The sequence below is a fragment of the Elephantulus edwardii genome, unplaced genomic scaffold (genome assembly GCF_000299155.1).
Source record: "Elephantulus edwardii isolate Elephantulus edwardi_28Jun2011 unplaced genomic scaffold, EleEdw1.0 scaffold00227, whole genome shotgun sequence".
Classification (NCBI taxonomy): Eukaryota; Metazoa; Chordata; class Mammalia; order Macroscelidea; family Macroscelididae; genus Elephantulus; species Elephantulus edwardii.
Genome location: NW_006399977.1, coordinates 2,609,535 through 2,627,166, shown reverse-complemented (window position 1 = coordinate 2,627,166; position 17,632 = coordinate 2,609,535). Strand labels below are relative to the sequence as shown.

General features: G+C 35.6%; 1 protein-coding gene across 1 annotated transcript in view; it reads left to right on the top strand.

Moving 5' to 3' along the window:
• SYDE2 (synapse defective 1, Rho GTPase, homolog 2 (C. elegans)) overlaps window positions 1–13,801 on the top strand; it is a 44,824-nt gene extending 31,023 nt beyond the window's left edge. Inside the window, exons 5-7 of the mRNA XM_006898364.1 lie at window positions 2,894–3,075; window positions 5,960–6,191; window positions 13,302–13,801. Coding sequence (XP_006898426.1) covers window positions 2,894–3,075; window positions 5,960–6,191; window positions 13,302–13,801 — 914 coding nt within the window. The remainder of the gene's footprint in view (window positions 1–2,893; window positions 3,076–5,959; window positions 6,192–13,301) is intronic.
• The last annotated feature ends 3,831 nt before the right edge of the window (window positions 13,802–17,632 follow it).

Sequence of the window (17,632 nt, the reverse complement as noted above, 5' to 3'; positions counted from 1 at the left end):
GTGACTGGGGTAATCGGGATGGGTGTGTCAGGGGTGGTGCGGTTGGCGCAGGATAGAGCAGGGTTTAGGGCTGTTGTGCATAGGGTCGCTATGAGTCGGAAACGACTCGACGGCACATAACAACAACAACAGTCACCATTTGTGAATATTCCCTTTAATTTGCTCTTAAATTATAGTAAAGTAAAATAATCTTGATTGTGGATGATTTAACATTCCACTTAAATTAATAACTGTTATATGACACAAAGGATAACAATATTTGAAATATGTGTTTTACTAAGTTAATAAAATTATCTTTTCTAGAGATCTTACAGGTTTTAATTTATGTAATTGCATTAAAAAGCATATCTCAAGCTACTAGGGCAAATTGAGTTTTGTAAGAACTAACAAGTCTTGCTTTGTCAAGGAACAAATGGGATCCCTTTCTAAAAATCATGCCCTGGGGGTTTAGTCGAGTCTTTCTTTGGCAACTACAGAAAGTTGCCTTTCAACTCTCTGGTTTTAACTTTGTTGTCCTTCCTTTACATTGAATGTTCCTATTCATTTTAGAGAGGTTTAGATTGAAAAATCTTGCAGTGAGAGTAAAGGTCTCATGATATAAATGAAGGAATGGAAATAAACAATTGTTGCATCCCTACTGTGTGTCAAATGTTTTGTCATATCATCACTATTAAAGCTTATTTGCTTAAGATTTATCAGACATTTTATCGGTCTCTTATTCATATATATGAAGGAGGAATTTGGCCAGTATTCTCTTGGCTCCCTGGTGCTCTTCTCAGATTGATACCTTTCTGGAGCTCTGGTGGCATAATCCATAGGGGTTTGTGGTGCTAACCCAAAGAGCAAGCTTCTCTAATGGTTTGAACCCACCAGTGGCTCTGTGGGAGAAAGGCAGACTAGTCTCCTCTCTTGTGATTGATAGCCTCAGAATCCCCCTGGAGTATCAGCTGGGTCAGTTCCACTTGAGGGCAGTGAGGGAGTGAATGAGTGAGTTGCTCAGAAGTTTATACTCTCTGCCACTTTCCTACACTATCTGCACCCTTTAATGTCATCTATAAAATGTTTGAGAGCACTCTGGTGGCCTTGTGGCTAAGGAGTTGTGTTGCTAACCCAAAGGTAGGCAGTTTGAACCCATCAGCTGATGATCCCTGGAAAAGGAAAACCCGCTGGAGGGTCAGCTATGACTTAGTTCTCACTGGATGGCACACAACAAGTTGACTGTCATTTTTATCCTAAGCATTTTAATTCTATGAGAAAACAAACCAAGGTGCTTTTTCTTTCTTAAAATTTTAACAAAATTTGATGGGGAAGAATCTTTTGTGGCATGGTGTGCTCATTACATGCTATGCTGCTGATTAAAAGGTCAGTCATTTGAATCCATTAGCTACTCCTCAGAAGAAAGTAGGGCAGTCTTCTGTAAAGATTTATAGTCTCAGAAACTCCACAGAGGGCTGCTGAGTCGGAACTGGCTCAGTGGCAGTGGATTTGAGGGTTTTTAGGGAGGAGGGAGAAAAGGTGGGTGAAAGCAAGGGTGAGACTTTACTAGGAGGCTAACTTGACTCTAGCAGCTCTGGCGGAGAAATAGATGGCAGTTTGTTTCCATGCAGATTTCAGTATTGGAAATCTTATAGGGCAGTCCTACTCTGTCCTGTAGAGTTACTGTTAGTTGGAATGTACTTGATGAACATAACAATCTATTAAAATTTCTAGAGAGTAGTAGAGTAGTAAGCTATCTTTTGATCATGTTTAAATCCAAATTATGGCAAAAAAGAGAACATGCTCTCAACCAATATTATAATTAAATTTACACACACACACACACACACACACACACACACACACACACACACACACACATTTAGCATTAGGACCATCTCTGTTTCCCCTTGTAATATAGTAAAGCCTTTGGCTAGTACCTTATCTTCTTTGCTTGTATGAAACAATTACTGTAATTTCTGCTTCATTTTCCTTAAACAATATCTCTTCAGTCATGTTAGTGCTTTATTTGCAATTGCTTTTCTTTCCTCCTATTGTAGTGATGTGGTCTTAGAATGGATTTTTTTCTTTCATAGGATAGTGTACTATTAGAGATTATCTAGCTATCTAGTACAAATGTTTGAAGCACCTCTTCTCTATTAAAGAGAAAAGATGAAAGCTTTTTTATTTGCATTGGCTTTATACCATGGGTAGTCTTCCATTACTACTTTAAACTTTAGAAACTCCCATTTTTTTATTATTGTGACTAATATTAATGTGCCATGCTTACTTAACTTTTGGTTTGTATTTATTGAGGAACTTTTTCCCTCCAGTAGGTTTTCAGAGGCAGTTAACTGCATGGGAGGAGATAGCCCATCCTTTTCCCATGGAGCAGCTGGTGGACTTGACCCTTATGCAGTCAGGCTTGCAGCACAGCTTCTTGTCACTAGGCCAGCAGAGCTTGAATCAAGACTATTTTATTTTATGAATAACAAACTTAATAGATATGTTGTTGTTGTTGTTATGTGGCATCATGTCAAAACCAACAGAGACTATAAATCACTCAGAAGGAGACTTCCCATCTTTCTTCTGCAATGCAGCTGACGGATTTGAACCATGCTCTTTTGGGCTCCTGAGGCAGCTTTTCACCACTAGGTTACGAAAGCTGTGTATGTTAATTTAAAATTATGTATAAGCATTTTTAGCATGCTTTCAAAACAAAAAGGCAATTTACAGTAATACAAAGTGCTAGTGTTGTATCAGAGTACTTTTTATGCTGTTGCTTTTATTGTTATATATGAAATATTATTATTAGTCAAAGTAATGCTTAAATTTGAAAAGAAAAAGACTATAGTTCTTGATTTCACCAAGAAGACCAGTATCCCATTGCTTCTAATTTGTTTGTTTATTTTTAAAGGTGTTCTTAAAGATTATTTAAGAGAACTTCCTTCTCCTCTGATAACTAAGCAGCTTTATGAGGCTGTATTAGATGCAATAGCAAAAAATCCTTTGAAAATGTCATTCAGTGGTTGTGAGAATGATCCATGTGACTCTAAGTACACTGTTGACCTGCTGGAGTGCCTGCCTGATGTTGAGAAGGTAAGCATGACTGGTGTGCCCTTTCCTGAAAGCCAGCCAATAAATTATACTTAGTTCCTAAACTTCAAGTGATTATTTGAAATTTGTGGCACTCATAGGTTTAAGTTATACTTCTGTTGCTTTTTAAAAAGAATACATCTGAAAACTGCTTCTTAAACAGGTTAAATCTAGAAAGCAGTTTCTTTCACATTTGCTTTTTTACCTTAGACAGGAATTTTGTTAAGTACTATCTAGTCGACTACAACTCACAGTAGCCCTTTGAATAATGGATCTGAACCCTGCCCTATCCTGTGCCTGCCTCATTATCTCTGATATACTCGAGCCCATTGTTACACTGTCAATCCAATACTAGGAAATAAGAATGTTGTTGTTGTTATGTGCCATCGAGTCACTTGGAAATAAGAATACTCTATAAATTTTATTTTGTTACTAGTTTTAAAGTTTGCATATATTTTTAAGTTAATTTCCTTTTTAGTGAAATAACGTGCTCTTATAGAATAGTTGAGAAAATATAGGAAAAGAGAATGAAAAATAACAATGACCAGTATCCTAGGTAATTATAATAAATGATTAGCAAATTTCCTCTTAGTATTTTAAAAATATGTTGTTGTTGTTGTTGTTGTTGTGTGTAATAATCTAATTGATGATTAGTCATAGTGACCATATGAACAGTGGCTCTGAACCTGCCCTGTCCCGCACCATCTTCATCGTCTGATATGCTCGAGTCCATTATTACGGTCACTCCATCACTCCCATCTTGTTGAAAGTCTTCCTCTCTTTTGCTGACCCTCCATCTTTCCTTTTCCAAGGATTGGCCCCTCCTAAAAACATGCCCAAAGCAAAGGAGACACGATTTCACCTTCCTTGCCTCCAGTGAGCACATTGAGTGCACTTTCTCCAAGACATTTGTTTATTCTTTTGAAATTCCATGGATATTCAGTGCTCTTCTCCAATACGTAACTCAAACATGACTTCTGCATCTTTCATTCTTAGTCATTGTCCAACATCCAGATGCCTAGCAAGTAATTGAGAAGACCATGACTTGAATCTGGTGCATGTTCGTCTCTCTCTCTCTCTTCTCTCTCTTAAATTGATATTTTAACAAAGTTTACCAAAAAACCTTGGATTTCCATTCATTCACATTTTCCTCCCTACACCCGTCCCCCAGTTAGTCTTTAAACTGACATTGTAAACTGGGCTTGTCTAGATGACTTTGGCTACTATATAGATGGGTTTGCTTGCTACATTGAGGCAGAGAGTGAAAAATTGAATGAATAGAAACTTTAACTCACTCCAGTAACATTATCCACTAGTTTACTGTGGTCCCCTAAGTGTCTCTACCTCTGTCCAGTTAGATTAGTCGCCATTACTCATTTGGTTTGGGAGAAGGGAACAGTTAGAAATACATAAAAAGAAGAAATTGGGTAGAGTGAAAACTCAAAATCTTCACTGCTTTCCAGTTGGTACTGCTACATAGCTAACTCCCCATAGGGTTTCCAAGGCAGTAAATGGCACCAAGTGTAGATTGCCCATCTTTCTTCTGTAAACCTGACAGAGAGGCAACACCTTTGCGTTAGCAGTGTGCGGGGTGGACGGCAGTCTCACAGCTCCCTGAGTCGAGTGTAGAGGTAGAAATAATCAGTGCCACTTTAAAGATGAAGCAAGTGGGTGTCAGAAAATTTAAATCACTTCACAAGATTGTATATGTTTTGTGAGTGTTGTAGTCTACCCTGTGAATTTACATCTTTTCTGAGTCTAAAGCCCACACAATGGTCTTTCTAAAATTATACATAATTTTTCATTGAGTGGATCTGATATGATTTATCACTCTATGCCTTATGGGTTTGTAGGCAGTTTTGTTTATATTTGTACATAAAGATTTCTTTTCTAGTAGATTTAGAGTAGAATCTCAGCAGCAGCAACAAGCTTTCATTCTTTCTTTATTCCTTCCCTTCACAGCCAAACATTGAAAGATTGTATTCACTGTCACATCTCAAGCTCCTTTACTGCTCAGTCCATTGCAGTCTGGACTCCTTCCTCATCTCTGAATGTTTTCTTGCCAAAATTGCTAACAACTTTTTTTTTCCAAGTCTATTCCTTTTGACAGCAGAAATAATATGGCATCTTAATTTATTTTTACTTACAAGATCTTTTTACCCCAGATAGTTTTATTAGAAAAGATACATCCCATAGAATGAGTTGGGTCATTTCTCCATTAATAGAGAGGTGAAAAAAGACATATTTAAAATAAGATTTTTAACGTATAATGTTTTTTTGACGTTCCTTCATTTTAGTCTTTAAAGAAGAAATGACACACTCATTTTATTATTAAATAATTGGACATATGACACTATTTCTAAAACACATTAATCTTTCATATAATAAATACCACTCACCATACTTCCACTTGGGCCAAACAGTGTTACTTCAAGGAATTTTTTTTTTAAATTTGGTTTTAATACTTTTATTTCCTCTAACTATATTATTTCCATAGTAACAGATCCATCTTGGAGAGGATTAAACCAAGCTGCTCCTTGGAGGCAAGGATTCTGGGGCTTCGTCTGACATACTTTGGACATGTTGCCAGGAGGGACGGGTCCTTGGAGAGGGACATCATGCTTGGGAGGGTGGAGGGACGGTGCAGGAGGGGAAGACCCTCTATGAGATGGATTGATTCGGTGACGGGGGTAATCGGGATGGGTGTGTCAGAGGCGGTGCGGTTGGCACAGGATAGAGCAGGGTTTAGAGCTGTTGTGCATAGGGTCGCTATGAGTCGGAAACGACTCGATGGCACATAACAACAACATGTTTTTTGTTATATAGTGTTTTCCTGAACTTGCCCATGTTGACTATATTAAATAAACTTTAATATCATTTCATTTAGGCAACCCTAAAGATGTTGCTGGATCATTTGAAATTGGTGGCTTCTCATCATGAAGTAAATAAGATGACCTGCCAGAATTTGGCTGTGTGCTTTGGACCGGTATTATTAAGTCAGAGACAAGAGACTTGTACCTACAACAACAGAGTCTTCACTGACTCAGAAGAGCTTGCAAGTGCTTTGGATTTTAAAAAACATATTGAAGTTCTTCATTACCTACTCCAGCTTTGGCCAGGTAATGAATCCATGAAAATATTTTGCTGCTTCAATGTCAGGGTATTTAAATTAGCTACTAAATATGCTCACATTTAATTAAAGAAAAATCTAGATTTGTCTATTTCAGATAGTAATGAATTTTTATGCCTGTCTTTTAGATTTCTTCCTTTGAGTTTTTTGTCTATGCTGATATTATAGACATAAAGTTACTTGTATATCCATTTTGACTCAGTCAGATTTTGATTTAAAAATCTGGTTTTGCCACTTGTTAGCATTCTGACCGTGAACAAATTTCTTAACATTTTAGAGCTATAATACAGCATTTCTAGGAAGATGACATGAAAATTGTATGTTCAAGTTGCTCAGTGTACCTCTTAATGCATTGAATAAGTGCTTAATAGATATTCTCTACTCGTCTCACTTTTAGTTCAATCTGTGTGAAGCAGAATTCATTTTCTCCTAAAGTCACTTCTTACTAAAATATATATTATATTCATGATCATTCTTCAGATTATACATTCCTAACTGTAATGGTAGCCCGACAGAGTGTAGTACTTGCTACAGAAGGTCAAGGACTGTAGTCTTCAATACGGATTGAAGCTCAACATCAAGAAGACAAAAATTCTCACCACTAGGCCACTTGACAGCATCATGATAGATGGAGAAGAGATTGAGGTTAACAATTACAGCTTAATTGGCTCCACAACAACACTTAAAACATCAGCAGTCAGGAAATCAAAAGACAAATTGCATTGGGAAAATCTGCTTTCAGGGATCTCTCCAGAGTACTAGAAAGCAAAGATGTCAGTCTAGAAACTATGGTGCGCCTAATCCAGGTCATAGTCTTTGCAATTAGTTGTTATGCTTTAGAGAGCTGGACAGTGACTAAGGATAACAGAAGAAGAATCAATGCCTTTGAGTAGTGGTTCTAGAGAAGAGTCTTGAACATACCATGGACTGCCAAGAGAACAAATAGGTCTGCCTTAGAGAAGTTGAAACCAAATTTTTCCTGGGAGGCTAGGATTTTGAAGCTCTGTCTCACGTACCAGGAGAGACTAGTCATTGGAGAAGGACATCATGCTTGGAAGGGTGGAGGGACAGCGCAGGAGAGGAAGGCCCCAGATTAGATGGATTGATTGATATAGTAAATGGGACAGTGGGGGTTGATGTGTCAGAATTAGTGAGACTTGCTCAGGACAGGGCAGGGTCCAGAGGTGCTGTACATAGGGCTGCTGTGGGTCGCAGGGGACTCAAACGGCACATGACAACGACGACAAACTGTAATGATCTTAAATCTTTACATCTTTTTATCCAATCTTTTATTTCAGTCACTAACCAAAAGTTGGATCTTTTTGTCCTAAGTATGATACCTCTTATATTGTTTGAGAATTAAAGAGTAGTAAGTACTCAATTAGATGTTTTATAAGGTATCCTGTTTATAAGTCTCCAGAGTTTCTTACTGGGTCTCAAGTTCTTCTCATCTCCCACCACTTTAATATAGTATCAAGGATGAAAGTATAGATGCTTGGTGTAAAAAATGCTGTTGTGGTCCAAGTGCAAAGGCCCAGTATTCAGATTTAGATTCAGATCCTAGCTGGGGTGCTTACCAGCATTGTAGCCTCAGACAAATACATTAACATTTTTAAGTCTCCATTTCCTCCCCCACCCCACCCTACAAAGGCTGTTCTTGAGGTTGTTGTGAAGATAAAGTATCTTTGGCAAAAAGAAGAACCCTTGTATGCCCTCAGTAAATGTTCGTTCTTACTCTGTTGAGGTGTATAAATAGTATAGTATAGTATAGTATAGTATAGTATAGTATAGTATAGTATAGTTCAAGGGAATGTTTAAATCTAATTAAATTTGTATAAGTGTATTAAAAATTAAGGTAGTAAAAATTTCTAACTTAATTCTTAGCTAAAATTTTATATTTTAAGTACTGAAATTTAGTCTCTCATGGTTTCTGAAACTACAAGTTGATATCCAAACTATATCTCTGTAGGGAGTGTCGTCTTTGTCTGTTTCAGCTTCTAATTGTTGTTACTCTATAGCATAGAATTGGAACTTATTTATACTTGATATTCTAGTGGGTTTTCAGAGACTGTAAATCCACAGGAGGAGATTGACCATCTTTCTCCTGTTAGGCAGCTGCTGTACTTGAACCATGTGCCTTTGGGTTGGTGTGTAACTCCTTACTACTAGGCCAGCCCAGCGCCCTACCAGTGTTGTTAGGTGCTGTTGAGTCAATAATGACTGATAGTGACCCTATGAACAAAAGATCTGAATCCTGTCCTATCCTATGCCATCCTCATACTTTCTGACACATTAGAGCCCATTGCGGCAGTCACCATGTCAATCCACCTGGTCAAGGGTCTTTCTTTCCTTCACCAACCCTCTAGCTTTACGAGCATCATGTACCTCTGCAAGGACTAGCCCCTCCTAGCATGTTCCCTGGAGTCAAGGATTCTGAAGCTTCATCTGACATACTTTGGGCATGTTGCAAGGAGGGGCGTCATGTTTGGGAGAGTGGAAGGACGGCGCAGGAGAGGAAGACCTTTGATGAGATGGATCAATTCTGTGAGTGGAGTGGTGGGAATGAATGTGTTTGAGACAGCGAGGTTGGCACAGGATAGAACGGCGTTTAGGGCTCTTGTACATAGGGTCGCTATGAGTCGCAAACGACTTGATGGCACATAACAACAACAGCATCACATTTAAAGTATGTATGAAGTATGAAGTATATGAGGCAGAGCCTCATCATTTTTAACCTACAAAGAGCACTCTGAAAATAAATAAATAAAAAAAAAAATTTTTTTTAAAAAAAGAGCACTGTGACTATGCCCTCTCCAAGACATATTTGTTTGTTCTTTTTATATAGTCCATGGAATATTCAGCACTCTTCTCCAACACTGTAACTCAAAGGTATCAGTTCTTCTGTAATCCTTATTCATTGTCCAGCTCTCAGATGAATAGGAAGTGATCCGAAAGATCATGGCCTTGAATAGATGCACATTAATCCTCAAACTGACATCATTACTCCTCAATAATTTGGAGAGGTCCCTAACTGCAGACTTTCCCAGTGTAATATGTCTCCTGATTTCCTGACTATTGGTCCCAAAGCTGTTATTTGTGGATCCAATAAGATGAGGTTATTAACAGTTATAATCTTTTCTCCACCTATCATGATATTGCCTATTGGTCCAGTGGTGACATTGAAATGCAATACATATTGAAGGCTTGTATTCTTTGATCTTCTGCAACAAATGCTTTAAGTCCTCCTTACTTTCAGCAAGCAAAGTTGTATTGTGCCATCTGCATAATGAAAGTTATTGATGAGGCTCCCTCTGATCCTGATGCCACATTCCTCTTTATAGAATTCAACTTCTTGAATAATTTGCTCAGTATATAGATTGAATAGGTATGGAGAGAGAATATAACTCTAATGCACTCGGTTTGTAATTTTAAACCATGTAGTGTTCCCTTGTTTTCCTGGTCTAGGTATAATTTTTCCAAGAGCACAGTTAAGTCTGGATATAGGTTTTGCAAGAGCACAATTGAGTACTCTTGGATTCCCATTATTCTCAGTGTTAGCCATAATTTTTTATGATCCACACAGTAAAATGTCTTTGCATAATCAATAAGTCATAAATCCCTACCAGTAGTCCATGGCATTCTTGTCTTTCCCCTGTGTATGCCTCTACTTGAGCTTAGTATGCTCATTTTATAACTCGGGAGTGATAAGGTTTATGACCCTCTCTCCTTGGGTATGACCTAATTAACATTATAGAGAAAACACTTTCCCACATAGAAACCTTGTTTCCCACCAGTTTAGGGGCCAGGACTTTATTATCATTTTTGTGGATTAGGGACACAATTCAATCCATAACAATATCACTTATCTCGCCAGAGTTTCTCTGTGCTATTTGTTTTAAACAGTTATTATTTTTTTATTCCTTCTTTAACGTTTTCGTTTCCCCTCCTCAGCCCACCCCACAATGCACCCATTACATCAGATTATCATACATGTAATGCCTAATCATATATTCCTTTCAGATTATGAGTTCTTCCCCTCCTCTATTCTAAAGCAGTGTTCATTTTCTATCCACTCTTTTTGTATTCTCTCCTCAACCCCACCCCATGTCTGTCCTGTTTTATAACAGCAGTGTTATGCAGTATTTAGCCATTTATGGCTGAGATATTTCACTCAGCATAATGTTGTCCAGGTTGTATAATGTTTGTATAAGTTCATTATTTTTTAAATGCTGCATAATATTCCATTGTGTGAATGTACCATAGTTTTTCTATCCATTTGTTTGAGGGGTTGCTTCCATCCCTTTACTACTGTGAATAACACAGTTATAAACATGGATGTGCATTTTCTCTGCTACTTTTTCATTTCTCCTTCTGTTATCTCTCATCCAAAGGCAATCACAGATGTTCTTTCTGTCACAACAGATAAACTTATATTTTCCGTACTTATATATTGGTCTCATTTATTTTGTTGTTAGTGCAAAATTGAGTAGACTAGACACAACAGATCAGAACCTTGTCCTATCCTCATTTGAACCATCCTCATTATATTTGTTGTTGTATGCTGTCAAGTCGGAACCAATGCATAGCAACTTCCTGTGGGTTCTCAGGGGGCAGTAAATCACACAGGAGGAGATTGCCTATCTTTTTGCTGAAGAGCAGCTGGGTGATTCAAACCACGTGCCTGCAGGATTGCAGCGCAGTACTGGGCATTATTTTTAAACCATCCATATTGTTCCATGTATCAATAGTTGTCACAACATAAAATTTACCATTTAGTCATCATTACTCTCTGTTATACTTTGCTGTTGTTTTTATGTGCCGTTGAGGTGCTTGTGACTCATAGTGACCCTATATACAACAGTCCTGAACCCTGCTGTATCCTAAGCCAACCTTATTGTCTCTGACACACCTACCCCCATTATCTTAGTCACTGAATCATTCTGTCTCATCGAAGGTCATCCTCTCCTGTGCTGTCCCTCCACCTCCCAAGCATGATGTCCCTTTCCAAGGACTGGTTCCTCCTTGCAACATGTCCAAAGTATGCCTCAAGGTCATGGAGATTTGGTTCATTGTACTTTGGGCTAATTGTTTTTATACTTCTTTGCTTTTCCTCTTTCTTCTTTGCTCTAGGTAAGGAGATGCCAATAGCTGCACTTATCAAAACTTAGGTTTTAATATATTAAATATTTGACTATGATCTTGATTAAACAACTTTAAGCAACTGGCAATAAAATGAACCTAGATGTCTATCAGAAAATGCTGTCATAGTAGGACAAGTTCAAGACACACAGTTAAAAGATATTTTGTCTTTTGACCGTTGGGCCAAATGATTTGAAGATTAGTAGAGAACTGTCATTGGTTGGCAAAAATAACAGGCATGACAATTAACAGAATGAAGAAAAGCAAGCAGAGAGATTTAGCAGAGATAAGCTGCCGGAGGAAAAAAAGCAGTATCAATAATTCAACAGTGGAAAAATTCAGATGCCCATTCCCTAATTACATTAGTGAATGGCATGGAATAGTCTATATTATAAATGATGTTAAAGATAGATTTAAGTATTTACTAGACCTTTAGTTTCCAGTAAATTCTAGATCAGTAACTTACCTATTTATATCAGTATCATAACAATATATACAAAAAGAAAGGTAAAATCCTAAATATATATGGTTATAAAATATTTTAATAAAATTTAAATAAAACAATTATGTAGTCTCTGAAAAGTGTTACAAATATCACTGTAAGCTTGGAAAACTAGAACCGTATACATGCTTGTGTAGTTTTCTGGTTTTCTAAACCATCCATTTATATAAGATTCATTGTTTATATTGTAAGTGTCAAGTTGGTTTATTACCTTTGATCCATGTTCTTTATCTTAATTAAAGAAGTATAAAAAGCTCTAGGCATTTACTAAAGTAAAATTAAATTAACAAACAGCAAAAATATCTTGAGCAATCTTTAATAGCTAAGGTTTGGCCTTTTAAATTTAGTCTTTTTTGGGGGGAAATGGAAATTTTTTAAATTTTTTTCTCAATCTTTTGAATGGAACTACCATTATTTTTGAGATTTAATTTTGTAGCAAACTTGATTAATAACACTTCCAGGAGTTCACAGTTTCAAGGCTAAGGTTCTGATTAAAGTAATATGATTATTGGAATGATATAAATGAAGTTTTACAAAAAAAAGCTAAAAGCAGTCTGACCACTTAAAGGAAAATATAAATGACCAAGTCCCTAGACTTTATAATGTAAATACACTTAGTAATGTAAGTACTATAAATTAAGCCTACTTTTAATTACAGAGGAGCCTTGACAAGTTTTTTTTCCAGTACTCATATTAAGAGGTAGTGTTTTAGGGGAATCTATGTCCAACATGATATATACTCTTAACAATTTTGTCTTAGCATGATGAATAATATTTGGAATTATTAGTTACCTAACCAGAATCGGAAAATAAAATGTTTGTACTATTTTCAGGCAATAATGAAGACTGTTAGTAGCTAATGCTGTGTAATCAAACTCAGGTAACAAGTGGTCAAGTCTAGTCCTCGTGCATTTTTACAAAATGATGTTTGGGCTGCTTTAGTAAAGTAAATTATGACTCTGCTGCTAATAATTGAAAAACAAATGTCAGGACTTTTAGTGTAGCCACTTTGCCTCATTTAGATGTTTGCAGTTGAAAGAACTTTTTGTTTTGTTTTGTACACCAACCTGCCTTGCCTGCTTTTCACTCTAGCTTTTAATTTAGAAGAAGCTACCAGCTTAGCTACTGTTTGAATTATAGCTAGATAATAATTAACTGGCACAGAAAATTAATCAACATTGGAAGTTTGATTTGTTTTGAGACATTATGATATAGCATGAATCAACACCACTAAACGGTCTCCTGTTCCTCATCTTTATTATGCCTGGTGATAGGAAAAATAATTATGGAATGCCTTATTTTTCATAGTGTGCATGTTTTTTAAAGCATGGTTGTAGTTGATTATTAAATGGCTTACCTTTAGCTTCTTTTTTTTTTTCTTCCTTTTTCTGTTTGGTTTTTCTTTTCCAAGACCAGTGGAATTATTGACACTAAAGCAGATTTATTGTTTGTTTCCAGTGCAGCGTTTACCTGTTAAAGAATCAACAGACAATCTGTGTCCTGAGCAGCACTTTTCTGTGAACTATTTGAGGCGGAAGAAAGAACGGCCTTGCATGTTAAATCTGAGTGGTACTGAGACATTGGGTGTACTTAGGTCAAGGCATGTCAGGTTAGACAGCCCCCTTAGCAACCGTTATGCGGGAGACTGGAGCAGCTGTGGAGAAAGCTACTTTTTAAATACAAAAGAAGATTTAAATGATGTGGATTATGATGATGTCCCTTCAGAAGACAGAGAAAATACAGATGATTATGGCAGAATGGATGGAACAAATCTAATGGTTGAACAGTCAGTCCCAGTGTCCAAAGAGTGTACATTCCAGACATATTTTACAGTGCAGACAATCGGGTCTAGAACGGATCAAAAAGTCAACCTTAAAGATCTGCAGGAAAGTATTGATACTTTGATTGGAAATCTGGAACGTGAACTCAACAAAAATAAACTTAAAATGAATATTTGAGGGTTCCCCCCCCAATGTCTTTTACTTCTCTCAATGATATTTTATTTTTTTACTCTTGAAACCTTCCGTTTCTAATAAGCTTATGTGATATAATTAAAAAACATTATTGGTAAATATAACTTTACTGATCCCATTAGAAAAATTTTCTGTGGGTAAAGATAAGTTGGACTTTGTAGGAGTAGTTTAATAAATCTTGCCAATTCTAATGTGTATAATTTTAAAATGCACTTATAAGGTTCAGATAAATTCCTAACCTCTTAAGATTTTTGTAATTCCTAAGAACTGCTTTTTTGTAGCTAGCTGATACAGACCTTTTTGGAGGAGCGTTGCAGTTGCTCATTCAGTTTTGCAGCATGAATTAGTATATACTGTAACAGCATTTGACCACATTTCATTTGCATTACAAAGGCTGCTATAAGAAAATGTTTTTAAATAACTAAAAGTATACAAATATTAATGTATTCTATGGTAACACTTGGTAATTATTTAAGCTTATAAAAAGTAAATATTTTTATAATACTGAAAATATGTATATATTTGTAAGTGACTATATGTATAGGTAAAAGGATGGAGTGTTAGCTGTAGCACTACATGTATCTTTAAAGTTTATTTGTCACAGGGCCAAAATCATCTTAAAAATATCTCATTTTTTTCAGGAAAAAATGTTTAAGTTAAATGAGGGAAAATACAGAAATATTTGGACCAAAACAAAAGAAGTTATCTTTCTAGAAGCATCTGTATACATAGAAATAAAAGACTTTGTTTTATTCACAGAAAGTCACAATATCCCCAGTGAAAGGTAATTATTTAAATGGAAACCCACTAATTCCTTAAGGGATTAAATGCCCAGATTTCTACACTGGTAATAAAATTTTGAAAAAGATCTTTATTGCCTCTTTATGTTTTTAAAATATTCTGCTTTGTATTAAGTATTTTATTTGTGGTAGAACATTTGTATCATTGAATTTTGATTACCCTCATTTGTTTATGAAGAATTCTTGCCAGTGTACATGTTACTACATGTTACTGATTTTTAAAAATGAGTTGATTTTGGCCAAGTATATCTAGAAAGTAGAGCAATCACAGCAGTGTTTGCAAATGTAAATTTAGAAACCTTTTTAAAAAAAATCATAATGTATTTTTTTAACTTTTATATTTATAGATGGTGTAGCTTTAAAAATCTTAAAAAAAATTTTAATTACCAACTTAACTTAAATGTGTGGTAGCCATTAAAAAAGTTGACTTCTTTGTTTTTCTAAATATTAAAGAATTTCACAATTTCCATGCAGTTGGTAAACAGAACACTTTATTATTTAATTTGAAAATACAGTTGTTTAAAAACCATATGAATATTTTTATAAGAAATTTTCATGTTTTAAAACTTTGTATAGTGACTCAGAAGAATACCAAAAAACCCTGTAATAGGTATATGTATTACTTAAGTTGTCAAAGAAATATACTGTTAAATATTTTATAGGAAGGCATTTTTGGTTTTCTTAATTTTGTCTGCTCTATTGGTCATATTGTATAAATGAAGTAAGTTCTAGAAATGTAAAATTTTATTGAAATATAACTTTCATATCATACTGTATATCATAATGATCTTAAGGATAACTTCTTTTAATATTATCTTTATAAACAAAGATGTTAAATTAAAACATTGAACTGCCTTACTATTCATAAATATATGTAATAATATTTACCTGTCCAAAATAGAATTTTCTAGAATCTGAAATACTTTAAGGGTATTTTCTTAAGTTATTTTGAGTAGGAATACTTTTAAAATGGATCTCTGCCATACAGAATGCTAAACCATCTTTGTCAAAACCAGAGTCATAACCATAAGCCACTTGACCCTACTGTATTCAGTAATGCTGAATATGTTTTAAAACCTTATTTTAAATGGTCTTTTACTTCACATTGTTTCTTTGTTTTTCTTTTGATTTTTATAATTTTCTGAAGTCTTCCTACATTTTGGACTGAGCCTGCCAGCCTGATGCTTTTTAAAAATAAGGCCAATGTTAATGTAATGCATGTACCTACATAATTTTGAACCAATTAAATGAATGTGAAAAAATAAAGTGCTTTTCCCTGGCCATCCACATTCGTCTTGCCCCATTAAAGATAATAGCAATTTTTCATTCTTCGGATCTCCACCGCTCTGATAGGTTTATTACCTATGTTTCTTGATTTATCATTGAACAGTATCTGTTGATTGTCCATTAAGAAGAATAACAATTTACCGCACCTCCTTCATTCTCCTCATTTTTGTTATGTTTTTAGTTTTTCTTTTAGTTTCCCTTGTCACTTGAGTAACATTTATCCTCAATTTGTTGATTTTTTAAAATACTATTTCTTAACACTCTACCTGTGAAACAGTGATCAATTCTGTGCTGATTTTCCAACTCATTTCTTCTCTTTACTATCTAGTTTCCACAGTTTATACTATAATTTTCTACAGTAATTATATAATCTACATCTATATAGATCTAGGAACAATAATTGACTTATGTTTTTCCTTTATAGAACGATTCCAGAAACTTCAAATCAATATCTGGCAGTTTTGATTTTATATGCAGTCTTATATCCTTAAGTCTGTTGACTGAAACAAAGCATTCCAAATGTAAAAGTCAAATAATTTCATCTATAGTTACCAACTTCTCAAAATCAAGTCATGTGGTTTTTTTAGGTCAAGTGATTTTACCTGTCATTTTGAGATTTATATTCTTTATGTCCCCGTGTTCCACTTTTTCCTGGATCTCACTCTTTCTGGAAATATTTTTTATATTGAAGTATACTCACAAGTATCACCCACCCACAACACAGACTCCCTCTCCCCACCAAAAAAAAAAGAGCATGTAAGAGATATGCTTTGGAACCTTGAATGCCTGACTAGGTCTTTATTTCTCCCTCATTCTTCAGTTGTATTAGCTTGCCATTCTAGGATCAAAATAATTTTCCTTTAGAACTTCAAGGCCATTATCTTCAAGCACCCAATTTTACAGTAATCCAAGTGAGTAATGTGGTAGTGTAGCTCAAAATAGGAGCAACAGAGATAAATGGTTGGATTCTGGATATATTGAAGTAGGAACCAAAAGAATCTGCGTAGTGGGCTGTTAGAGAAAAGGAATAAGGCCTGAGCAAACAAAGGGTGGAGCTGCCATTGTATTTTTAAAAGGAGTTCTTTGTTGTGGATATTGGTGTTCATACAGTGTCTATCAAAATGCCTCTAATGCTTTTCTGCCTGTAAGTCCTAATGCTTCTGTGGCTGAATATGATAATAGAATAAAAAATCAGGAAGACGCGTGTGTAAGCAAACTCCTACATAGTAACTGTCTCAGGAAATTTCACATTGTGTAGCTTTATACAATGGAGCTCTGATTGCCTGGTGGTTAAGGAGATAGGCTGCCAACCCAAAGACAGGTAGTTTGATTCCGCTAACTACTCCTCCAGAGGAAGATGGACATTCTCTTCCTGTGCAATTTACAGTCTCTAAAAACCCCAGGAGGGTCAGCCCTATGAGTTGGTTCTGACTAGATGGCAATGGATTGTTGGGTTTTGAGCTTTATAAAAACTGTTCTGAATTTTTAAAAGAAACACGTTTCGGTAGTTTTACAATTCCTAGAATGAATTTAGTTCTTCAGCCACAGAATTAATTTGAGGGTTAGGATTTTATAATTTTGAAACATCAATTTTTAGATCCTTGACTAATAAATCCTCATTTGCCTCTTAGTGATCTAAGGAAGTTGTTAAAAATGGGAGTTCTCTATTACTCCTTTCTGTGCCTTCTTATGCAAAAGGATGGGCAGTCTCCTCCCTTGTGATTAACTG